The sequence below is a fragment of the Mustela nivalis genome (genome assembly GCF_964662115.1).
Source record: "Mustela nivalis genome assembly, chromosome: 6".
Classification (NCBI taxonomy): Eukaryota; Metazoa; Chordata; class Mammalia; order Carnivora; family Mustelidae; genus Mustela; species Mustela nivalis.
Genome location: NC_139025.1, coordinates 94,603,600 through 94,630,468, shown reverse-complemented (window position 1 = coordinate 94,630,468; position 26,869 = coordinate 94,603,600). Strand labels below are relative to the sequence as shown.

The 26,869-nt window shown below is 36.7% G+C and overlaps 1 protein-coding gene across 1 annotated transcript; it reads left to right on the top strand.

Annotated features, from left to right (window-relative positions):
• Nucleotides 1–23,558: 23,558 nt before the first annotated feature.
• Nucleotides 23,559–24,777, top strand: LOC309867757 (olfactory receptor 4K15-like; the record flags this gene model as incomplete). Its single annotated transcript, XM_082736827.1, has 1 exon — nt 23,559–24,777. The coding sequence occupies one exon, from the start codon at nt 23,559–23,561 to the stop codon at nt 24,483–24,485; it is 927 nt and encodes a 308-aa protein (XP_082592953.1). The 3' UTR covers nt 24,486–24,777.
• Between the last annotated feature and the right edge of the window lie 2,092 nt (nt 24,778–26,869).

Below are 26,869 nucleotides of genomic sequence, written 5' to 3'. Positions count from 1 at the left end.
TATATTAAAAGGGTTTTTTCACTGGGAAGGTTTTTTTTTGTTGTTGTTACATTTTTCAAGTTTTTTCATAAACATATAATGTATTTTTATCCCCAAGGGTACAGGTCTTTGAATCACCACGTTTACACACTTCACTTCACAGCACTCACCATACTGAGAATGTTGTTAAGATTTGGAAGTTGAAATCCATGTTATAGCATATAATCACTCTTCATACTTTATTTTATGGCTAAATAGTAATCCATTGCAATCATGGCTTTACCACATTCATTTATCAGTTGATAGATGTTTCCACCTTTCGCTGTTGTGAATAGTATGGCCCTGAGCACTTCTGTACAAGTTTTTGACACAAAAACAGTAAAAAATAGAAAGAAGTGAAAAATATTCAAATACATTTAAATGAGAAAATGCATCATCTCTCTGCCCTCCATCTTCTTAATAGCTTAGTTTGCTTTGTTATTGTTTGACGTTATAAAATAAAGATCATATAATACACATTACTCTGCAATTTGCTTTTCACTTAAGATGACATTGTAGACATATTTTTTTACATTATTATATTCAAATGAAGCTATTCTTTCTAGGACAACTGCATTTTTTTCTTTCAACCTACTAACTGAATATCTTGCTCTTGCAAATTAGTTGCACTGTTTTATTCCACATGTGCATTTTTTTCTCTTACCAATCAAGATTTTAGTTTTCCTTCTAGGTCAAAGGCATAATATTTCTTCTGCAATAACACTTTCTTGGTTAATTAAGCACATTATAAATTTTCAACTATCTAAAATTTCATTCGCTCAAGATCTCTGATAATTGTGTGAACATTAGATTTATTTGTCTGTATATTTTCATTAATCTTTTTAATTATTGTATTCAATATCTCCAAACAAATAATAAATTACTTGAAGCAGAGATTAATGTTTTTTGGATTTTATTCCCTGCTGCCTCTAGAACAGGGTTAGCTGATCAGAAGTGCTTATCAAAACTTATTGATTTGAGAGCAGACTAGCTAACACAGATGGTCACCTCGATCACCAGGTAAAGTTAGGATAAACTCTACATCACAAATGGTGCTGTCAAGTCCTCTTACAAGATGACTAATTAGTTATCTTGAGAACAGGAGCAGTGACTTAGAAGAGGTGATTGACTGCCCAGCCCTGAATGACTGTTGCCCTACTAAGGCTAATGGAAAGCTGCAGGTCATACTGCCCAGTGGGGTTATTCTTTCATCTTCTTTTGACGTGAATGCATTGTTTACAAGGGGGGGAGGAGTCACGATGGCGGAGAAGTAGCAGGCTGAGACTACATCAGCTAGCCGGAGATCAGCTAGATAGCTTATCTAAAGATTGCAAACACCTACAAATCCATTGGCAGATGGAAGAGAAGAAAAACAGCAATTCTGGAAACAGAAAAACAACCACTTTCTGAAAGGTAGGACTGGCGGGGACGTGAATCCAAAGCGACGGGAAGATAGACCCCGGGGGGAGGGGCTGGCTCCCGGCAAGCGGCAGAGCAATGGAGCACAAAATCGGGACTTTTAAAAGTCTGTTCCACTGAGGGACATCGCTCCAGAGGCTAAACAGGGGCGAAGCCCACGCGGGGTCAGCGTGGCCTCAGGTCCCGCAGGGTTACAGAAGGATCAGGGGTGTCTGAGTGTCGCAGAGCTTGAGGGTATTGGAACGGAAAACCGGCTACAGAGACAGAGCCGACAGTAAGCTCGCAGCTCGGGGTGACCTTGAACGAGCCACAGGCTCGGTGAGCTCGGAGCGTGGCCGGAGGTCAGGCAGGAGTAACTGGGCGCTCTTCACTGAGGGTGCACTGAGGAGTGGGGCCCAGGGCTCTCGGCTCCTCCGGGCTGAAGACCAGGAGGCCCCATTTGTATTCCCATCCTCTGGAACCCTACGGAAAGTGCTCAGGGAACAAAAGCTCCTGAAAGCAAACCCGAGCGGATTACTCAGCCCGGCCCCTTAAAGGGCGGTGCAATTCCCCCTGGGGCAAAGACACTTGAGAATCACTACACCAGGCCCCTCCCCCAGAAGATCAACAAGAAATCCAGCCGAGACCAAGTTCACCTACCAAGGAGTGGGGTTTCAATACCAAGGAGAGCAACAGAACTCCAGAGGAGGAGAAAGGAAAGCACAGAACTCATGGCTTTCTCCCTGTGATTTTTTTTTTTTTTGTCTTGCAGTTAATTTAATTTTTTTCTTTTTTCTCACCTTTGGGTAAATTTTTTTTTTAATTTTTATTCTTTTCTTTTTTAAAGTTTTTTAACTACTTTATCTAATATATATATATTGTCATTTTTATATTTTTATTTGTTCATTTTCTTTTTTTTAAATTTTTTTCTTTTCCTTATTTTTTCTCTTCCTTTTTGAACCTCTTTTTATCCCCTTTCTCCCCCCTCACGATTTGGGATCTCTTCTGATTGGGTAAAGCATATTTTCCTGGGGTTGTTGCCACTCTTTAGTATTTTACTTGCTCCTTCATATACCCTTATCTGGGCAAAATGACAAGGCAGAAAAATTCACCACAAAAAAAAAGAACAAGAGGCAGTACCGAAGGCTAGGGACCTAATCAATACAGACATTGGTAATATGTCAGATCTAGAGTTCAGAATGACAATTCTCAAGGTTCTAGCTGGGCTCGAAAAAGGCATGGAAGATATTAGAGAAACCCTCTTGAGAGATATAAAAGCCCTTTATGGAGAAATAAAAGAACTAAAATCTAACCAAGTTGAAATCAAAAAAGCTATTAATGAGGTGCAATCAAAAATGGAGGCTCTCACTGCTAGGATAAATGAGGAAGAAGAAAGAATTAGTGATATAGAAGACCAAATGACAGAGAATAAAGAAGCTGAGCAAAAGAGGGACAAACAGCTACTGGACCACGAGGGGAGAATTCGAGAGATAAGTGACACCATGAGACGAAACAACATTAGAATAATTGGGATTCCAGAAGAAGAAGAAAGAGAGAGGGGAGCAGAAGGAATACTGGAGAGAATTATTGGGGAGAATTTCCCCAATATGGCAAAGGGAACGAGCATCAAAATTCAGGAGGTTCAGAGAACGCCCCTCAAAATGAATAAGAATAGGCCCACACCCAGTCACCTAATAGTAAAATTTACAAGTCTCAGTGACAAAGAGAAAATCCTGAAAGCAGCCTGGGAAAAGAAGTCTGTAACATACAATGGTAAAAATATTAGATTGACAGCTGACTTATCCACAGAGACCTGGCAGGCCAGAGACCTGGCAGGCCAGAAAGAGCTGGAATGATATTTTCAGACTAAATGAGAAAAACATGCAGCCAAGAATACTATATCCAGCTAGGCTATCATTGAAAATAGAAGGAGAGATTAAAGGCTTCCAGGACAAACAAAAACTGAAAGAATTTGCAAACAACAAAACAGCTCTACAGGAAATATTGAAAGGGGTCCTCTAAGCAAAGAGAGAGCCTACAAGTGGTAGATTACAAAAGAACAGAGACCATATACAGTAAAGTCACCTTACAGGCAATACAAAGGCATTAAATTTATATCTCTCAATAGTTACCCTGAATGTTAATGGGCTAAATGTCCCAATCAAAAGACACAGGGTATCAGAATGGATAAAAAAACAAAACCCATCTATATGTTGCCTCCAAGAAACTCATTTTAAGCCCGAAGACACCTCGAGACTTAAAGTGAGGGGGTGGAAAAGAATTTACCATGCTAATGGACATCAGAAGAAAGCAGGAGTGGCAATCCTTATATCAGATCAATTAGATTTTAAAACAAAGACTATAATAAGAGATGAGGAAGGACAGTATATCATAATCAAAGGGTCTGTCCAACAAGAAGATTTAACAATTTTAAATATCTATGCCCCCAACGTGGTAGCAGCCAACTATATAAACCAATTAATAACAAAATCAAAGAAACACATCAACAATAATACAATAATAGTAGGGGACTTTAACACTCCCCTCACTGAAATGGACAGATCATCCAAGCAAAAGATCAGCATGGAAATAAAGGCCTTAAAAGACACACTGGTCCAGATGGACATCACAGATACATTCAGAACATTTCATCCCAAAGAAACAGAATACACATTCTTCTCTAGTGCACATGGAACATTCTCCAGAATAGATCACATCCTCGGTCCTAACTCAGGACTCAACCGTTATTATAAGATTAGGATCATTCCCTGTATATTTTCAGACCACAATGCACTAAAGCTAGAAATCAACCACAAAAGGAATTTTGGAAAGAACCCAAATACATGGAGACTAAAGAGCATCCTTCTAAAGAATGAATGGGTCAACCAGGAAATTAAAGAAGAATTGAAAAAAATCATGGAAACAAATGATAATGAAAATACAACGGTTCAAAATCAGTGGGACAAAACAAAGGCAGTCCTGAGAGGAAAATATATAGCGGTACAAGCCTTTCTCAAGAAACAAGAAAGGTCTCAGGTACACAACCTAACCCTACACCTAAAGGAGCTGGAGAAAGAACAAGAAAGAAACCCTAAGCCCAGCAGGAGAAGAGAAATCATAAAGATCAGAGCAGAAATCAATGAGATATAAACCAAAAAAAACAATAGAACAAATCAACGAAACTAGGAGCTGGTACTTTGAATGAATTAATAAAATTGATAAACCCCTGGCCCAACTTATCAAAAAGAAAAGAGAAAGGACCCAAATAAGTAAAATCATGAATGAAAGAGGAGAGATCACAACTAACACGAAGAAATACAAACTATTATAAGAACATACTATGAGCAACTCTATGCCAACAAATTTGACATCTGGAAGAAATGGATGCATTCCTAGAAACATATAAACTCCCACAACTGAACCAGGAAGAAATAGAAAGCCTGAACAGACTTATAACCAGTAAGGAGATTGAAACAGTCATTAAAAATCTCCAATCAAAAAAAAGCCCAGGGCCCGACGGATTCTTGGGGGAATTCTACCAGACATTTAAAGAAGAACTAATTCCTATTCTCCTGAAACTGTTCCAAAAAATAGAAATGGAAGGAAAACTTCCAAACTCTTTTTATGAGGCCAGCATCACCTTGATCCCAAAACCAGACAAGGATCCCATCAAAAAAGAGAGCTCTAGACCAATATCCTTGATGAACACAGATGCGAAAATACTCAACAAAATACTGGCCAATAGGATTCAACAGTACATTAAAAGGATTATTCACCACCACAAAGTGGGATTTATTCCAGGGCTGCAAGGTTGGTTCAACATCCGCAAATCAGTCAATGTGATACAACACATCAATAAAAGAAAGAACAAGAACCATATGATACTCTCAATAGATGCTGAAAAAGCATTTGACAAATTACAGCATCCCTTCCTGATCAAAACTCTTCAAAGTGTAGGGATAGAGGGATCATACCTCAATATCATCAAAGACATCTATGTAAAACCCACTGCAAATATCATTCTCAATGGAGAAAAACTGAAAGCTTTTCCGCTAAGGTCAGGAACACGGCAGGGATGTCCATTATCACCACTGCTATTCAACATAGTATTAGAGGTCCTAGCCTCAGCAATCAGACAACAAAAGGAAATTAAAGGCATCCAAATCAGCAAAGAAGTAGTCAAATTATCACTCTTCGCAGATGATATGATACTATATTTGGAAAACCCAAAGACTCCACTCCAAAACTGCTAGAACTTGTACAGGGATTCAGTAAAGTGTCTAGGATATAAAATCAAAGCACAGAAATCAGTTGCCTTTCTCTACACCAACAACAAGACAGAAGAAGAGAAATTAAGGAGTCAATCCCATTTACAATTGCACCCAAAACCATAAGATACCTAGGAATAAACCTAACCAAAGAGGCACAGGATCTCTACTCAGAAAACTATAAGTACTAATGAAAGAAATTGAGGAAGACACAAAGAAATGGAAAAATGTTCCATGCTCCTGAATTGGAAGAATAAATATTGTGAAAATGTCTATGCTACCTAAAGCAATCTATACATTTAATGCAATTCCTATCAAAGTACCATCCATCTTTTTCAAAGAAATGGAACAAATAATTCTAAAATTTATATGGAACCAGAAAAGACCTCGAATAGCCAAAGGGATATTGAAAAAGAAAGCCAAAGTTGGTGGCATCACAATTCTGGACTTCAAGCTCTATTACAAAGCTGTCATCATCAAGACAGCATGGTACTGGCACGAAAACAGACACATAGATTAATGGAACAGAATAGAGAGCCCAGAAATAGACCCTCAACTCTATGGTCAACTAATCTTCAACAAAGCAGGAAAGAATGTCCAATGGAAAAAAGACAGCCTCTTCAATAAATGGTGTTGGGAAAATTGGACAGCCACATGCAGAAAAATAAAATTGGACCATTTCCTTACACCACACACAAAAATAGAATCAATGGATGAAGGACCTCAATGTGAGAGAGGAATCCATCAAAATCCTTGAGGAGAACACAGGCAGCAACGTCTTTGACCTCTGCCGCAGCAACATCTTCCTAGGAACATCGCCAAAGGCAAGGGAAGCAAGGGCAAAAATGAACTATTGGGATTTCATCAAGATCAAAAGCTTTTGCACAGCAAAGGAAACAGTTAAGAAAATCAAAAGACAACTGACAGAATGGGAGAAGATATTTGCAAATGACATATCAGATAAAGGACTAGTGTCCAAAATCTATAAAGAACTTAGCAAACTCAACACCCAAAGAACAAATAATCCAATCAAGAAATGGGCAGAGGCCATGAACAGACATTTCTGCAAAGAAGATATCCAGATGGCCAACATTCATATGAAAAAGTGCTCCATATCACTTGGCATCAGGGAAATACAAATCAAAACCACAATGAGATATCACCTTGCACCAGTCAGAATGGCTAAAATCAACAAGTCAGGAAAGGACTGATGCTGGAGAGGATGCGGAGAAAGGGGAACCCTCCTACACTGTTGGTGAGAATGCAAGCTGGTGCAACCACTCTGGAAAACAGCATGGAGGTTCCTCAAAATGTTGAAAATAGAACTGCCCTATGACCCAGCAATTGTACTACTGGGTATTTACCCTAAAGATACAAACGTAGTGATCCGAAGGGGCACGTGCACCCGAATGTTTATAGCAGCGATGTCCACAATAGCCAAACTATGGAAAGAACCTAGATGTCCATCAACAGATGAATGGATCAAGAAGATGTGGTATATATACACAATGGAATACTATGCAGTCATCAAAAGAAATGAAATCTTGCCATTTGTGACAACATGAATGGAACTAGAGCGTATCATGCTTAGTGAAATAAGTCAAGCAGAGAAAGACAACTATCATATGATCTCCCTGATATGAGGAAGTGGTGATGCAACATGTGGGCTTAAGTGGGTAGAAGAAGAATATATCAAACAAGATGGAACTGAGAGGGAGACAAACCATAAGTGACTCTTAATCTCATAAAACAAACTGAGGGTTGCTGGGGGATGGGGGTTCGGAGAAGGGAGTGGGATTATGGACATTGGGGAGGGTATGTGCTTTGGTGAGTGCTGTGAAGTGTGTAAACCTGGTGATTCACAGACCTGTACCCCTGGGGATAAAAATATATGTTTATAAAAAATAAAAAATTTTAAAAAAACTTCAAAAATATGCATATAAATATATGTATATTAAAATATATGTATATATTATAAATATATATAAATATATGTATATATTATAAAATATATATTATATAATATAAATATATATAATAAATATCTCTCTCCCTCTTGGTACTTGCCTGCAGACAATGAAATCTGAATATCCAATCCCTGACATTTGTATTCCCTTTATCCTTCTTTGTCTATACCCATTCTTGACTTCAGTAGCCACACAAGAAACTCTTGAAGTAGCTTCCAACTGCCACTATTCCCCTCCAGTGTTTTATACACTCTGGTTAATTCCCAATCACTGCCAGAATCATATTCCTAAAACATATTCCTCACTGAAATGGTGAGTAGCATTCCGTTTTCCAACAAATTAATTATAGATCCTAAGACCTATATTTAAAATCTTCCAATGTATCGTCCCATAAAACTCTGACATATGGTATACTTTAGCCAAGTTAGAACATCTGTTCCTCAATTACTTTTAATTTTCTTTATTCATGCTTTTGTTTATGTTAGTCTATTTGTGCCGTGTAATCTTCCATCACTATCTCTGCCTTTCACAACATCATTTCTCATTTAAGGTCCTTTACAGATATATATTTTTGTCTGTTTCTGTCTCATTTTATTTTCCTCACCTTCTCTTCCACCCTCCCTTTTCCTTCTTTTCACTTCTTCTCCTCCTGATCTTTCCAACAAAATATAATCTCTCCTGATGTTCCATACATCATAATGTGTATATATGCATTGTATATATAGATTTATAATACATATATATGTATATATGTACATACATTTATAATATGTATGGTCTTCTATTTGAATTTTATGTTACATTTTTAATTTTCTTTAATTGCCCTTCAAAATTGTAAGCAACTTACAGATAAGTACTTTGTCTTGTGCATTTTTAAATTATTTGTGTTTTTGCATGTAGTAGTTATTGGTTAAAAGGATTTATTTATTAAGTCAAGACAGAAAGAGTGAGCAAGGGCGCATGCATACACACATGACTTGGAAGAGGGGCAGAGAGAGAGAAACCTCAAGCATCCCCACAGAGCAAGGAGCGCCACATCAGGTTGATCGACAATCCATCAGATCATGCATGACCTGAGCCAAAAACAATAGTCAGAATAAGCCCAACTGACTAAGCAAAATAGAAGCCCCATAGATACTCATTTTTCTTTAAATTTCTGAATTATATTTACTTGGAGAATATAGATAAAAACAAGACATATTCTGTTTGACCTAAGTGATTTATAGTTCTGCAATATCGTAGCATTTTGCTACACTTATCTTTATAGTACTTACAATGTGGCTTAAAACAATAAGTGTTTCACAAAAAAAGTTAGTAGTGATTGGGACAGAATTGAAACTGCAGAGAGAATGAGTTACTTTACAAGAATAGTCCAATTAAAACACTCAGCAATCTTGCCTGTAGATAAATTTTCATAGAAAATGACTTATATACCAGTTATAATAAGGTATTAAAATAATTCCTGTATAGATGTATTGGTAACATGATTTCTAGCAATATGAATCCCTAGATAGAAATGAAATTTACTAATCTCTAAAATAAAAAGGCTTGTTAGTGATGGCCCCAATGGGACAAATTTACACATCAAGGAAAAACACATTTTCAGTTTTAGTTCCTTTTAAATAAAAGATATAAAGCGCAAGGAGCATTGCAAACCATATGAAAAGAACATATTTCTCATATCACCATGATACCTCCAGGTATTTCTGTGAAACTTCTGAAAACAGTGGACAAATTCCATCGTCTCTTAGTGAGTCTGTATGGTGACTGAGGAATGAGTCATGTAAGTTTTAATACTTCTGCCACTTCAAATAGGTCTCTGCAAATGACCTATTTTAAAATAATTTTCTAATTATATTGAAATAAGACTGACTGTATCTTCATGTTTGAGCTCCCTCTGAATGCTCTGAATGAGTTCATTTTTCTATTTTTTCTTTTTTTTTAAGATTTTATTTATTTATTTGACAGACAGATCACAAGTTGGCAGAGAGGCAGGCAGAGAGAGAGGAGGAAAAGGCTCCCTGCCGAGCAGAGAGCCTGATGTGGGGCTTGATCCCAGGACCCTGAGACCATAACCTGAGCTGAAGGCAGAGGCTTAACCCACTGAGCCACCCAGGCACCCCGAGTTCATTTTTCTGTACGGAAACTTCAGACTCTCTTCAACAGACTCAGCAACTGTTATCTCTAAGCTTACTTCCAGTTATATGGTACATAATGCAGTGACCCAGTTAATGGTCAATATATTTGCTTAAATTAAATTGCTTCTTTACACACATAGGCACATACATTTTTTTAGTTGTTGCACTGATTTCCATGCAAATAATTATGCCAACATACTATTATTAGAATGCTTACCATACAATTTTTATGATGAAAATTTTGGTTTTGTCACTTGCTTGCTATATTATTTGACTTGAGGTTTGGCAGTATAAGGATAGGGGTTTATACTTGAAAGGTTATTGTGTGCATCTTAGATTTTATATATACATATAACATATAAACTTTATTTTCTGAAGATTGTGTCTACATGTATAATCTATATACATTACATTGTATCTATACAATGTATAGATATCTATATGTATCTATACAATGTATAGATATCTATATGTATCTATACAATGTATATATAATACATTGTGTCTACATGCATAGGATATACTTTATATTTCTGTATACATTTAAATGTTTATTTCAGTTATTTTAATGTTATTTTTGGTTACTGTAATTAAAAATTATTGATGAACAACTTAAAAAAACTGAGTGTGCTCTGTGCCATTCTTAGTTTAGAGTGAACTATAGATATTATTTCAGGCTCTATTCTTTTAGAGATCCTATGCTATTTATATACAGGCTTCAGTGACTCAGCTAGTGGAGTAAAGTAAAGTGGAGTAAAGTATCCAAAATTTATTACTCAGAAAGAAATTAATGCACAAAGAAATCTCAATCTAACTTACATGCACTAAGAGAAGTTTGAGAGTCCATCTTCTTGCATATGTCTTTTAGCATGCCTCTTATTAAACTTTTTTTACCTTCAAGGATGTTTTTTTGTCTGTTTCATTTCTTTTACATTTAATTTATCTTATAATAACTTGGGCAGAAGGTACATGCATTGTTTTTCCGTAAGATTCCTATTAAGTTTATAGGGTGCAGAGTTTATGGAAATCCTCCACATTAAATAGTCAAGGCAGAGATTTGAAGTAAAATTTCGTCGGGTTGCTAGTTCTATAGCTTAAGCACTGTGTGTCTTTCTTACAAATTATAGGACGAAGTGATCCAGGAATTCTATTTATATAAAAATATTTTCATGTTCCTTACTATTTATGAAATGTGTGAAATTTTAACAATAGTTTTTCTGCTGAATAAAGCTCTCCATTTAAAATGGATTAAGTAAATAGTTCTAGGCATAGCTCCAGAGATTTTCAGTATCTCTACTTTTATCATACTATTTCTTAACTACAAAACAGGAAGAATGTGCTCATGATATGAAGACAAATGAATCAAATGGAGAGCTTTATCTTAGATCTTGGAGGCCCCATCAATGCTCAGCAAATTAGCAGAAATTGAGAAAGAAATAGAAGCAGTGTGAATATGTTCTCCCTCTTTTCATCTTCTTTCCCTCCCTCCCTTTCTTCCTTTTCTCTGTCAGTCTCTCTCTGTTCTTTCAGCCAAATCATGGTTTCAAGATGATAGAATGTATGTTGGAGTTTTAAAGGATTTATTATGTCTCAATGTCCAAAATAACCAATTAATTGCTTATACTCAATTACCTCTGTGACTTAGTTTGTCTATAAATGAGGACAGAATGATAATATATTTAATCAGCCATTATTCTGCCTGCTAAAACTGTAATGTGTTCATTCATTCATGCATATAATTATTCACATGATAATTTTGAAAATGTTTATTAATTTAGGTCATGATCATTTTTGTGGCCTTTTATAAACAAACAGGCCCTTTGTGAGACAGGTTTAACTGTGAGGAGGAAAAAAGGCTGGATTCTTTTCCTTTTGGAGTTTGCAACCATATTCAAACACTGGAGAGGTTATAATTCCAACTTCCTTATCTTAAAATAAATACTAGCTAAATGAGGAGTAAAACAAATTTTTATTAAAGTAATTTTTATTTTGAGTTGGTGGATATTTGGTCCTTCCTGATGTCTGAGAGTTTCCTGTGATCAGCAGATTTCAGAGATTTTAATCGTTCTGTGGAAAGTCTTTGTAGTAAGGCTTGGTTTATTTTAAGAGACTAAAGTTAGGAGTTATATACTTCCAATTACAAGGAACTTGCAAATGAGATTAGCTTATCTACAAGGCTCCATAACTTGGTATTAAGAAAAAAGACCAGCTAGATGAGATAGAAATTTCAAGGAATTCAGAGGCATGCTGAGAAACCCCATCTGTACATTCCTTTAACCGTTTAGTGATAGTTGTAACTTCTATGACAGAATTTAATTTTCTTCAGTATAAGGCTTTGATATCCATAGAAATGCCATCCTTCACAACTACCTGACCCAACAGTGGCACTCCCTTTTGTCCAATAATAGGCAGCATTTGCAGATGAGACCTTTCAAACATTAACCTTTTTTTTAAAGATTTTATTTATTTATATGACAGAGAGATCACAGGTAGGCAGAGAGACAGGCAGAGAGAGAGGGGGAAGAAGGCTCCCCACTAAGGAGAGAGCCCGATGCAGGGCTAAATCCAAGACCCTGAGTTCATGTCCTGAGCCAAAGGCAGAGACTTATCCCGCTGAGCCAACCAGGTGACCCCAAACTTTAACACTTTTTAAAAATTAATTAATTAATTAATTAATTGATTGATTTTTAATAGACATATTATGTATTTTTATCCCCAGGGGTACAAGTCTGTTAATCGCCAAGTTTACACACTTCACAGCACTCACCATAGCACATACCCTCCCCAATGTCCATAAACCCCCCCACCCCCCTCCCCCCAGCAAACCTCAGTTTGTTTTGTGAGATTAAGAGTCACTTATGGTTTGTCTCCCTCCCAGTCCCATCTTGTTTCATTTATTCTTCTCCTACCCCCTTAACCGCCCCATGTTGCATCTCCACTTCCTCATATCAGGGAGATCATATGATAGTTGTCTTTCTCTGATTGACTTATTTCACTAAGCATGATACCCTCTAGTTCCATCCAAGTCATCACAAATGGCAAGATTTCATTTCTTTTGATGGCTGCATAGTATTCCATTGTGTATATATACCACATCTTCTTGATCCATTCATCTGTTGATGGACATCTAAGTTCTTTCCATAGTTTGGCTATTGCGGACATTGCTGCAATAAACATTTGGGTTCATGTGCCCTTCGGATTACTAGATTTGTATCTTTAGGGGAAGTACCCAGTAGTACAATTGCTGGGTCATAGGGTAGTTCTATTTTCAACATTTTGAGGAACCTCCATGCTGTTCTCCAGAGCGTTCATTCCCACCAACAGTGTAGGTGTGTTTCCCTTTCTCCAGATCCTCGCCAGCATCTGTCATTTCCTGACTTGTTGATTTTAGCCATTCTGACTGGTGTGAGGTGATATCTCATTGTGGTTTTGATTTGTATTTCTCTGATGCCCAGTGATGTGGAGCACTTTTTCATTTGTCTGTTGGCCATCTGGATGTCTTCTTTGCAGAAATGTCTGTTCATGTCTTCTGCCCATTTCTTGATTGTTCCTTGGGTATTGAGTTTACTAAGTTCTTTATAGATTTTGGACACTAGCCCTTTATCTGATATGTCATTTGCAAATATCTTCTCCCATTCTGTCAGTTGTCTTTTGGTTTTGTTAACTGTTTCCTCTGCTGTGCAAAAGTTTTTGATCTTGATGAAATCCCAAAAGTTCATTTTTGCCCTTGCTTCCCTTGCCTTTTGCGCTGTTCCTAGGAAGATGTTGCTGTGGCTGAGTTTGAAGAGGTTGCTGCCTGTGTTCTCCTCAAGGATTTTGATGGGTTCCTTTCTCACATTGAGGTCCTTCATCCCTTTACAGTCTATTTTCGTGTGTGGTGTAAGGAAATTGTCCAATTTCATTTTTCTGCATGTGGCTGTCCAATTTTCCCAGCACCATTTATTGAAGAGGCTGTCTTTTTTCCATTGGACAGTCTTTCCTGCTTTGTCAAAGATTAGTTGACCATAGAGTTGAGGGTCTATTTCTGAGCTCTCTATTCTGTTCCATTGATCTATGTGTTTGTTTTTGTGCCAGTACCATGCCTTGATGATGACAGCTTTGTAATAGAGCTTGAAGTCTGGAATTGTGATGCCACCAACTTTGGTTTTCTTTTTCAATATTCCTTTGGCTATTCAAGGTCTTTTCTGTTTCCATATAAATTTTAGGATTATTTGTTCAATTTCTTCAAAAAAAATGGATGATTTTTTTTCATTTGTTTATTATTTTTTTTCAGCATAACAGTATCGTTCTTTTTACACAACACCCAGTGCTCCAAGCAATCCATGCCCTCTATAATTCCCACCACCAGGTACCTCGACCTCCCACACCCCAGCCACTTCACACCCCTCAGATTGTTTTTCAGAGTCCATAGTCTCTCCTGATTCACCTCCCCTTCCAATTTACCCCAACCCCCGTATCTCTAACTCCCCATGTCCTCCATGCTTTTTGTTATGCTCCACAAATAAGTGAAACCATATGATAATTGACTCTCTCTGCTTGACGTATTTCACTCAGCATAATCTCTTCCAGTCCTGTCTATGTTGCTACAAAAGTTGGGTATTCGTCCTTTCTGATGGAGGTATAATACTCCATAGGGTATATGGACCACATTTTCTTATCAGTTCATTCAATCAAAAGCTTCTGCACAGCAAAGGAAACAGTCAAGAAAACAAAGAGGCAACCCACGGAATGGGAGAATATATTTGCAAATGACAGTACAGACAAAAGGTTGATATCCAGGTTCTATAATGAACTCCTCAAACTCAACACACACAAAACAGACAATCATATCAAAAAATGGGCAGAAGATAAGGACAGACACTTCTCCAATAAAGACATATAATGGCTATCAGACACATGAAAAAATGTTCACCATCACTAGCCCTCAGGGAGATTCAAATTAAAACTACATTGATATATCACCTTATACCCGTTAGAATGGCCAAAATTAACAAAACAGGAAACAACATGTGTTGGAGAGGATGTGGAGAAAGGGGAACCCTCTTACACTGTTGGTGGGAATGCAAGTTGGTGCAGCCACTTTGAGAAAAGTGTGGAGATTCCTCAATAAATTAAAAATAGAACTTCCCTATGACCCTGCCATTGCACTCCTCGGTATTTATCCCCAAAATACAAATGTAGTGAAAAGAAGGGCCATCTCTACCCCAATGTTTATAGCAGCAATGGCCATGGTCTCCAAACTGCGGAAAGAACCAAGATGCCCTTCAACGGATGAATGGATAAGGAAAATGGATGATATTTTGATAGGAATTGCATTAACTGTGTAAATTGCTTTAAGTAGCATAGATATTTTCACAATATTTGTTCTTCCAATCCAGGAGCATGGAACATTTTTCCATTTCTTTGTGTCTTCCTCAATTTCTTTCATGAGTACTTTATAGTTTTCTGAGTAGAGATTCTGTGCCTCTTTGGTTAGGTTTATTCCTAGGTATCTTATGGTTTTGGGTGCAATTGTAAATGGGATTGACTCCCTAATTTCTCTTTCTTCTGTCTTGTTGTTGGTGTAGAGAAATGCAACTGATTTCTGTGCATTGATTTTATATCTTGACACTTTACTGAATCCCTGTACAAGTTCTAGCAGTTTTGGAGTGGAGTCTTTGGGTTTTCCACATATAGTATCATATCATCTATGAAGAATGATAGTTTGACTTCTTCTTTGCCGATTTGGATGCCTTTAATTTCCTTTTGTTGTCTGATTGCTGCGGCTGGGACTTCTAGTACTACATTGAATAGCAGTGGTGATAATGGACATCCCTGCCGTGTTCCTGACCTTAGTGGAAAAGCTTTCAGTTTTTCTCCATTGAGAATGATATTTGCGGTGGGTTTTTCATAGATGGCTTTGATGATATTGAGGTATGTGCCCTCTAACCCTACACTTTGAAGAGTTTTGATCAGAAAGGGATGCTGTACTTTGTCAAATGCTTTTTCAGCATCTATTGAGAGTATCATGGGGTTCTTGTTCTTTCTGTGTTGTATCACATTGATTGATTTGTGGATGTTGAACCAAACTTGCAGTCCGGGAATAAATCCCACTTGGTCATGGTGAATAATCCTTTTAATGTACTTCCTATTGGCTAGTATTTGGTGAGAATTTTCACATCTGTGTTCATCAAGGATATTGGTCTTTAATTCTCTTTTTTGATGGGATTCTTGTCTGGTTTGGGGATCAAGGTGATGCTGGCCTCATAAAATGAGTTTGGAAGTTTTCATTCCATTTCTATTTTTTGGAACAGTTTCAGGAGAATAGGAACTAGTTCTTCTTTAAATGTTTGATAGAGGGGCGCCTGGGTGGCTCAGTGGGTTAAGCCGTTGCCTTTGGCTCAGGTCATGATCTCAGGGTCCTGGGATCGAGTCACACATCGGGCGCTCTGCTAGCAGGGGTCCTGCTTCCCTTCCTCTCTAAATGCCTGCCTCTGTCTACTTGTGTTCTTTGTCTGTCAAATAAATAAATAAAATCCTTAAAAACAAACAAACAAACAAACAAACAAATAAATAAATGTTTGATAGAATTCTCCCAGGAAGCCGTCTGGCCCTGGGATTTTGTTTGTTTGGAGATTTTTAATGACTGTTTCAATCTGCTTACTGGTTATGGGTCTGTTCAGGCTTTCTATTTCTTCCTGGTTCAGTTGTGGTACTTTATATGTCTCTACGAATGCTTCCATTTCTTCCACATTGTCAAATTTGTTGGCATAGAGCTGCTCATAGTATTTTCTTATAATTGTCTGTATTTATTTGGTGTTAGTTGTTATCTCTCCTCTTTTATTCATGATTTTATTTATTAGGGTCCTTTCTCTTTTCTTTTTGATTAGTCTGGCCATGGGTTTATCAATCCTATTAATTCATTCAAAGAACCAGCTCCTATTTTCATTGATTTCTTCTGTTTTTTTGTTGTTGTTGTTTGTTTGTTTGTTTCTATTTCATCAATTTCGGCTCTGATCTTTATGATTTCTCTTCTCCTGCTGGGTTTAGGGTTTCTTTCTTGTTCTTTCTCCAGCTTCTTTAGGTGTAGGGTTAGGTTGTGTACTTGAGACCTTTCTTCTTTCTTGAGAAAGGCTTGTACCACTATATATTTTCCTCTCAAGACTGCCTTTTTTGTGTCCCACAGATTTTCAACTGTTGTGTTCTCATTATCATTTGTTTCCATGAATTTTTTTCAATTCTTTTATTTCCTGGTTGACCCATTCATTCTTTAGAAGGATGCTGGTTAGTCTCCATGTATTTGGGTCCTTTCCAAATTTCCTCTTGTGATTGATTTCTAGCTTCAGAGCATTGTGGTCTGAAATTATGCAGGGAATGATCCCAATCTTTTGATATGGGTTGAGAAATGATTTAGGACCCAGGATGTGATCTATTCTGGAGAATGTTCCATGTACAATAGAGAAGAATATGTATTCTGTTGCTTTGGAATGAAATGTTCTGAATATATCTGTGATGTCCATCTGGTCCAGTGTGTCATTTAAGGCCTTTATTTCCTTGTTGGTCTTTTGCTTAGATGATATGTCCATTTCATTGAGGGGAGTGTTAAAATACCCTACTATTATTGTATTATTGTAGATGTGTTTCTTTGATTTTGTTATTAACTGGTTTCTATAGTTGGCTGCTCCCACATTAGGGGCATAGATATTTAAAATTGTTAGATCTTCTTTTTGGACAGACCATTTGAGTATGATACAGTGTCCTTCCTCATCTCTTATTATAGTCTTTGGCATAAAATCTATTTGATATGATATAAGGATTGCCACCCCAGCTTTCTTCTGATGTCAATTAGCATGGTAAATTCTTTACCACCCACTCTCTTTAAATCTGGAGGTGTATTTGGGTCTAAAACGAAATTCTTGTAGGTAACATATTGATGGGTTTTGGTTTTTTTATCCTTTCTGATACACTGTGTCTTTTGATTGGGGCATTTAGCCCATTAACATTCAGGGTAACTATTGAGAGATATGAATTTAGTGCCATTGTATTGCCTGTAAGGTGACTGTTACTGTATATTGTCTCTGTTCCTTTCTGTTCTATTACTTTTAGGCTCTCTCTTTGCTTAGAGGACCCCTTTCAATATTTCCTATAGAGCTGGTTTGGTGTTTGCAAATTCTTTTAGTTTTTGTTTGTACTGGAAGCTTTTAATCTCTCCTTCTATTTTCAATGATAGCCTAGCTGGATATAGTATTCTTGGCTGTATGTTTTTCTTGTTTAGTGCTCTGAATATATCATGCCAGCTCTTTCTGGCCTGCCAGGTCTCTGTGGATAAGTCTGCTGCCAATCTAATATTTTTCCATTGTATGTTACAGACTTCTTTTCCAGGGCTGCTTTCAGGATTTTCTCTTTGTCACTTAGACTTGTAAATTTTACTATTAGGTGATGGGGTGTGGACCTATTCTTGTTGATTTTGAGGGGGGTTCTCTGCACCTCCTGGATTTTGATGCTTGTTTCCTTTGCCATATTAGCAAAATTCTCTCCAATAATTCTCTCCAATATACCTTTTGCTCCCCTCTTTCTTCTTCTTCTGGAATTCCAATTATTCTTATTCTGTTTTGTCTTATGGTATCACTTATCTCTTGAATTCTCCCCTTGTGGTCCAGTAGCTGTTTGTCCCTCTTTTTCTCAGCTTCTTTATTCTCTGTCATTTGGCCTTCTAGATCACTAATTCTTTCTTCTAGATCACATTTATCCTAGCAGTGAGAGCCTCCATTTTTTATTGCAACTCATTAATAGCATTTTTGATTTCAACTTGGTTAGATTTTTAGTTCTTTTATTTCTCCACGGAGGGCTTTTATATCTCCCGAGAGGGTTTCTCTAATATCTTCCTTGCCTTTTTCGAGCCTGGCTAGAACCTTGAGAATCATCATTCTGAACTCTAGATCTGACATATTACCAATGTTTGTATTGATTAGGTCCCTAGCCTTTGGTACTGCTTCTTGTGGTTTTTGTTTTTTTTTGTTTTTTGTTTTTTGTTGTTTTTTTTTTGTGGTGAATTTTTCTGCCTTGTCGTTTTGTCCAGTTAAGAGTATATGAAGGAGCAAGTAAAATACTAAAAGGGTGGCAAAGACACCAGGAAAATATGCTTTAACCTAATCAGAAGAGACCCCAAATCGTGGGGGGGGGGCATGAGAAAGGGTATAAGAAGAGGTTCAGAAAAAGAATAAAAAAAAAATTAAAAAAAGAAAACAAATAAAGAAAAAATATAGAAAGAAAAAGAAATATATATATATATATATATATATATATATATATATAATAGACTAGTTAAAAAGAAAGGGGTAAAAGTTAAAAAATAATTTATCAGAGAAGAAAAAAAATTAAGTTAACTGCAAGACTAAAGAATCATTGGGAGAAAGCCATGAGTTTCGTGCTTTGCTTTCTCCTCCTCTTGAATTCTGCTGCTCTCCTTGGTATTGAACCTGCACTCCTTGTTAGGTGAACTTGGTCCTGGCTGGATTTCTTGTTCATCTTCTGGGGGAGGGGCCTGTTGTAGTGATTCTCAAGCGTCTTTCCCCCCAGGTGGAATTGTACCATCTTTACCAGGGACCAGGGTGATTAATCCACTCGGGTTTGCTTTCAGCAGCTTTTGTTCCCTGAATGCTTTCTGTAGAGTTCTAGAGAATGGGAATGAAAATGGCAGCCTCCTAGACTGCTGCTCAGAGGAGCTGAGGGCTTGGGGCCCCACTCTTCAGTGCGCGCTTAGAGAATTGCACCCAATCACTCCTGTCTCCCTAGCCTCTGGCTGTGCTCCCATCTCACCCAGCCTGCGAACAGTTCAAGGTAATTCCGAGGTGAGAGCTTACTCCTCAGCTCTGTCTCTGTAGCTGGCTTCCCCGTTCTAATACCTGCAAGCTCTGTGACACTCAGACACCCCCGATCCTTCTGTGATCCTGCAGGACCTGGGGCCACGCTGACCCCGCATGGGCTTCACCCCGGTTTAGCCTGTGGAGCGATGTCTGTTAGCGTAACAGACTTTTAAAAGTGCTGATTTTGTGCTCCGTTGCTCCGCCACTTACCAGGAGCCGGCCCCTCCCCCCACGGTCTATCTTCCCTTCACTTTGGATTCACTTCTCCGCTAGTCAAACCTTTCAGAAAGTGATTGATTTTCTGTTTCTAGAATTGCTGTTCTTCTCTTCAACTTCCTGTTGGATTTGTATGTGTTTACAAAGTTTAGATAAGCTATCTATTTGATCTCCTGATACCTCAGCTGCTACCTCAGAATGCTACTTCTCCGCCATCTTGACTCATCCCCCCCAAACTTTAACTCTTTTTTTTTTAAAAAGATTTTATTTATTCATTTGATAGAGAGAGATCACAAGTAGACAGAGAGGCAGGCAGAAAGAGAGAGAGAGAGAGGGAAGCAGGCTCCCTGACGAGTAGAGAGCCGGATGTGGGACTCGATCCCAGGACCCTGAGATCATGACCTGAGCTGAAGGCAGTGGCTTAACCCACTGAGCCACCCAGGTGCCCGAAACTTTCACTCTTGATCACTCAATGAATTTACTTCTGCCATAGCCATAAATGTTTCAAAATTTTGTTTAGCTACTGAATTAAACAATTAATATGCCTTTTGATAAGTGAAACAATATATAATATTATATAAAAACTTTTTAAGCAAGACATTAAGGGCAAAAATATTTGGGAAAAATTGTAGATCTTAGTTTATTCATATATTTTAACTAATTTCATTGAAAATTAAATAAAAATAAAATGAAAAGAGTGAACTAAAATATTTGTGGAATATTTATAAAAAAATGGCAATACCTTAAAGCAAAAATATCTTTACATATATATATTAGGAAGATGAGGAGCTCAATAGTAAAATGGGCAATAATATGGATAGGCAATTGAGAAGTAAAAATATACAAAGGACCAATTCATGAATAAGTGTCAATTCCACTAATGTTTATTAAATGCACTGAAACATCAGTAAGATGCATTTTCCTGTGGCAATAAGTAAAAATAAAAGTTTTAATATACCATCTTGTCAATAAAGGGCGAGATGAATAATAGTCTTTCTCATAGAATATTTTAGTGATATTAAGTTTTGGTTCAATAAGTAAAATATTTCTGAGTTCTAAAATTAATAATAATATATCCTAAATGGTTATGCATAATCATAAAGTTTTAGTGAAATAAAAAGCAAGGTTATTACATGTTAATAACAGGGAAAATTAAAAACTTCTATAAAATAAAAATACCACAAGTACATTAAAAAAACTGTTATATAACTACTGTATTGACATGGGAAGTATTTATTATTAGTGGTTGGTTATAAAATGATATGCACTGTATATATATATAAGGATTTATATTAACAGTTATTAACCCTGTGTGTTCTCATTAAAGATAATCTTATTTCATCTTGTTACTAAATTTTCTAAATCAAAAATAGAAACTTGTAAATTAAAAAGAGCTTTGCTGTTTCTTCAGTTTAAAAAGATTATATGCTTATTGCAAGAAAGAAAACTCAGCAAATACATAAATGAATAACGAATAGAACACTATACTCTTTTACCCAGAGATAACCACTTTTAATAACTTACAATAGGTCTTTATAAGCTTTTCTAGGTACATGACAGTAATAAGAGATCATATAGTTGATTTTAGCAAATGTGTTTTAGACCCCTATTGTACTTTTCCTTAATACCAGATAAGGTTACAATCCCAGGACCCTGAGCTCATGACCTGAGCAGAAGGCAGAGGTTTAACCCACTGAGCTACCCAGGTGCCCCTCAGGTATTCTTTGTTATGCATCCTACTTGGTTTCTGCAGAATATTCTTTAATAAATTAATTTTTTAATACCTTAGCTTTATTTTTTTTTCCTGTTCCAAGATTCATTGTTTATGCACCACACCCAGTGCGCCATGCAATATGTGCCCTCCTTAATACCCACCAACAGGCTCACCAACCCTCTTGCTTCCCTCCCCTCCATCATCATTCCAACTTCATAAGTTATCAAAATAGAGCTATTTTTCTTTTTTTTTGTGGTTTGTATATTTAATAGCAGTTTTTTTTAAATTTCCTTTCAGTGTTCCAGAATTCATTGTTTATACACCACACCTAATGCTCCATGCAATATGTGCCCTCCTTAATACCCACCGCCAGGCTCACTCAACCTCCCACCAAACCATGAGAGACTGCGGACTCTGAGAAACAGAACAGAACTATTTTTCAAAGAAAGGAATCAAAGCCATTTCTAAATATTTATTTGAAACTGAGACAAAAAGAGAGAGTGAGCATGAGTTAGGGGTAGGGTGAGAGGGAGAGAGAGAATCTCAAGCAGACTCTCGGCTGAGCAGGGAGCCTGAGACAGGGTTTAATCTTGTGACCCTGGGATCATGATGTGAGCTGACATTAAGAGCCAGACGCTTAATAAATGGAGTCACCCAGATGACCAAGGATCAAAGCCTCTTAAAAAGAATTTTTTTTTTTTTTTAGTTTTCTACAAACCACATAGGCATAATTAGCAGAAGAAAATAAAAGAAAATAAAAACAGAAAATAAAAAAAAGAAAATGAAAAAAACAAGAAAAGAAAAACAGAAGAAAATAAAAGCAGTTCTCTCTTAACTGATGTGAAACTAAAAATTTTATTTTTTGTATAGTGGGATCAACAAGCATTACTGAATACTATCTATGAGTAATGTACTTTTAAAAAAATCAAAGAATTAATAAAATGTAATTTCCTTCAGAATCCTAAAATGTATTTATATAAATTGAGAGAGAAGATATAGATTGATAATATCAGCAAATGCGGTATCCTTTTCTGTATTTGATGCTGAGGATCACATATTAAATTCACAGAAATTCAGAGTCACTGGGTAGAAAAAAGCCATTACGCATTTACAAAGAATCTAAATTAGGAACTAATTAAAAAGCTAAAAGTATGATATCAATTATTAACTCAAATATTCACACACTTACATGTAAACAGACACCATCAACACACATGAAGTAGTTGTTCTCTTAAGTAGGACAAGTATATACTTTAATAATTTATGTAGTATGTTAGTTTATACCTGAAAACATTTTCATCAAGGCATAGTACCTAACATCTACTGAACATCTGTCATGGGTCAGGTACTGTTCTAAGTAGTTCATCTATTATAGTTTTCTTCATCCTTACAATAATCCTTTCAGGCATATACTATTATTTCTCCTAATTCACAGAGGCAAAAGCTAAAGCACAGAGAGTTTAATTAACTTCCCCAAGGTCATAGCACTATGAATCATAAGAAATAGCATTTGAAACCTGTCAGTATGACTCAGACCGCAAGTTTCCCATTCATCAGGAATTTTACTTATTGATTTATTTATTTAATAAGTACATGTTTATTTTTTCAAAAATACAAACAGGAGGGGAAAACAGAAATAAGTTGATTTTATTACCTATAGGGAGTGATTTAAAATGAGATGGAAGCTATGGAAGGGAGAGGGCACTATTATCAGTATGCCTTTAGTTATGGAAGTGACATGTAAACTTGTGTTTTGAAACTTGACTATCAGGTTGGGATTCAGAGATGAAAGCCAAGGTTAGAGAGTCATTACAAAATAAATGACTGCATATAACATTTATCTGTGTGCTTACGAGGATCTAAATAGATAAGTATGCTGAATGGAATCTGATAGCCCAGGCTTAGCTTTGCTCATTCACTGGCACAATATGATGATGTTTTCTCCATTTCACTTGACAGGAACATTTCTGATCCCATCTCAGAAGTTTGAAATCATGGACCAAGGAAATAAATCGGGAGTGACTGAATTTATATTGCACGGTCTTTCGGGTTCTCAAGAGCTACAACTGTTCTATTTTGTGTTTTTTACACTTTTCTATTTCTCCATTGTGCTGGGGAACCTCCTCATTGTGTTCACTGTCATCTCCGAACCTGCACTACACACACCCATGTACTTCCTACTTAGTAACCTCTCCTTCATTGATGTGTGTCTCTCCACCTTTGCCACACCCAAAATGATTATTGATTTCCTTATGGAGCACAAGACCATCTCTTTTGAGGGCTGCATGGCCCAGATATTCTTTCTGCATGTCTTTGCTGCTGGTGAAATGATGCTCCTTGTGGCCATGGCATATGATAGATATGTCGCCATATGTCGACCCCTGTACTATGCGTCCATTATGAGTCTGCGCAAGTGCACAAGCCTTGTGGTGGGCTCCTGGCTCATTGGGGTTTTCCACTCAGTGAGTCAGTTAATCTTCACAGTAAACCTTCCGTTTTGTGGCCCCAATAAAGTGGACAGTTTTTTCTGTGATCTTCCCTTGGTTATCAAACTTGCCTGCACCAATACCTTTACTCTTGAGGTACTGATGCTTTCAGACAGTGGTCTAATAGCCATGAGCTCCTTTGTGCTCTTGCTGATCTCCTACACAGTCATCCTGGTTACCGTGCGGCGGCATTCCTCAACAGGCATGGCCAAGGCAAGGGCCACCCTGACTGCCCATATCACTGTGGTGACCCTCTTCTTTGCGCCCTGCATCTTTATTTATGCCTGGCCGTTTAGCAGTCTTCCAGTGGATAAGGTTCTCTCCATATTTTATACTGTTTTCACCCCTCTTTTAAACCCCCTGATCTATACTTTAAGAAACAAGGAGGTGATATCAGCAATGCAAAAGCTAAGGAGTCGACAAGTGTGTTTCTGAAAGTTTCCCAGCTATTCCTTGTGATAAGTAACACTAATAAAAGCCAGGTTAGTGTACCTTACTCTGTCAAGTACGGTTCTGAAATATCATAGCACCCATTTTTTTTCTCTTTCTGCCATTTTCTAATAGTAAACAATTTTAGATAAAAGAATTGGACTTCCTATTTTTTACTTATGAAATAATTTTTATTTCAGACTAAAATTATTTATAGTAAGTCTTTTCTTTAACTATAAAATGTGTCTGTCAAATCCATGCTTTTTCTAATAAATTTAATATAAAAATGTACAAAATATTAAAGTAATGTAAAATATTTAAATCATTTTAAAGTTTCAGTATAGCGACTGATTTGCAGTTATTATCCAGTCATCATTTACCTGGTATCACAAATGAGAGGTAGGTATCATCATAAATTTTACCATGTTTTCACCATTTCTGGTTATAAATCTCATTCTGTCTCTTTCTCTCTGTAAATGTATACAAAACCCACACTTATATTCTTTGCTATTCCAACTATTTCTATCTGAACTAAGAAACTAAATAGATTAGCACTTTTTTTTTGTATGCATGGATGGTATTTTTTTGCAATGTGAACTCTCACTATAAAGTATACAAACATATGGACCAAAGAGCAAACAGATTATGTTGCAGAACTCATCATCCAAACTCAGAAACCAAGTAAGATTCATAAATTTACATTAACCATGCTACAAATAATAAAACTTGAGCCCACAGTGTTCCTCTATATCACTGTATTAAAGTTCAGAATTGACATTCAAAGTTCAAAGACTACACATAAAAATGGATATCCTCCCTATATAAGTAGGCAGTTTTCATCAACATTGCTCTATATATTATCACCTATCTCTACATCATTCATGCTCTCTAATCCATAGCAACCAACAAAACATAATTAAGAATACATTTTTCCAAGGCTCTCTAAAAATAGAGAATTATCTTGACTTTTTAAAGGAAGACTATACTTTCATTATTAAATTTAATATTTAATTCTTATAGTCTAACACCTCTTTCACTAATAAGTCTTAGAAGACTGAAAGTCATGCATCATATAAGTGAATTGAGCACAATCATAATCAGCAAATAGAAGAAATTATGTATTTACCCTAAAGATACAAATGTAGTGATCCAAAGGGGCACATGCACCCGAATGTTTATAGCAGCAATGTCCACAATAGCCAAACTATGGAAAGAACCTAGATGTCCATCAACAGATGAATGGATCAAGAAGATGTGGTATATATACACAATGGAATACTATGCAGCCATCAAAAGAAATGAAATCTTGCCATTTGCGACAACATGGATGGAACTAGAGCGTATCATGCTTAGCGAAATAAGTCAAGCAGAGAAAGACAACTATCATATGATCTCCCTGATATGAGGAAGTGGTGAGGCAACATGGGGGCTTAAGTGGGTAGGAGAAGAATAAATCAAACAAGATGGGATTGGGAGGGAGACAAACCATAAGTGATTCTTAATCTCACAAAACAAACTGAGGGTTGCTGGGGGGAGGGGTTTTGGGAGAAGGGGTTGGGATTATGGACATTGGGGAGGGTATGTGCTTTGGTGAGTGCTGTGAAGTGTGTAAACCTGGTAATTCACAGACCTGTACCCCTGGGGATAAAAATATATGTTTATAAAAATTAAAAAATCAATCAATCAATCAATCAATAAATAAATAAAAAAGAAATTATATAAAACTCCCCAATTTCTGACTTCTAATATTTGAAAGGAAAGCCATTCCCCAAAGAAAAATTATGTTTTTTGAAACAGAGGGGGTGGAATAAACAGCAGTATGAATACGATTTAGTACCAAGTATGCTTTAAACTACTTTTGACTCATTTTTCCCTTCATGACTTTACCACTCCACAATGCTTTGTTGATTCCTTTGTGAAACATAGAATTAAAAAAATAAACTAATATAGGACTGTGTGATTTGATAATGGTTATGATGATAATGAGAAAGCCAAACATACTTAATGATCACAATGTAATATGTAAATTGTACCATTATATCATCTCATTTGATTCTCACAAAATATCTGCAGATTAGAAAAATAAGATCCTACTTCTATTACTGACAATACTGAAATTTAGGTAATTCTGAAACAATTACAAAAATACTTATGAATTCTAGACACATTCTTTGAAATAAATAAATGACCTCATCGCATCTCAAACAGGTGATTTGAGAGTGGAAAAACTGGTGGAAAGTGATTGCGGGTCATGAAAATGATAGGCGGTGCACTTGCCCATTAGTGGAAAATATTGTCTTGCAAGAGTGTGAAGTATAATTGGATCTTTTCGATCCAGGACTCTTAAAAGGTTATACAGAAGAGGATACTATAAAGCACAAGGAAAAGAC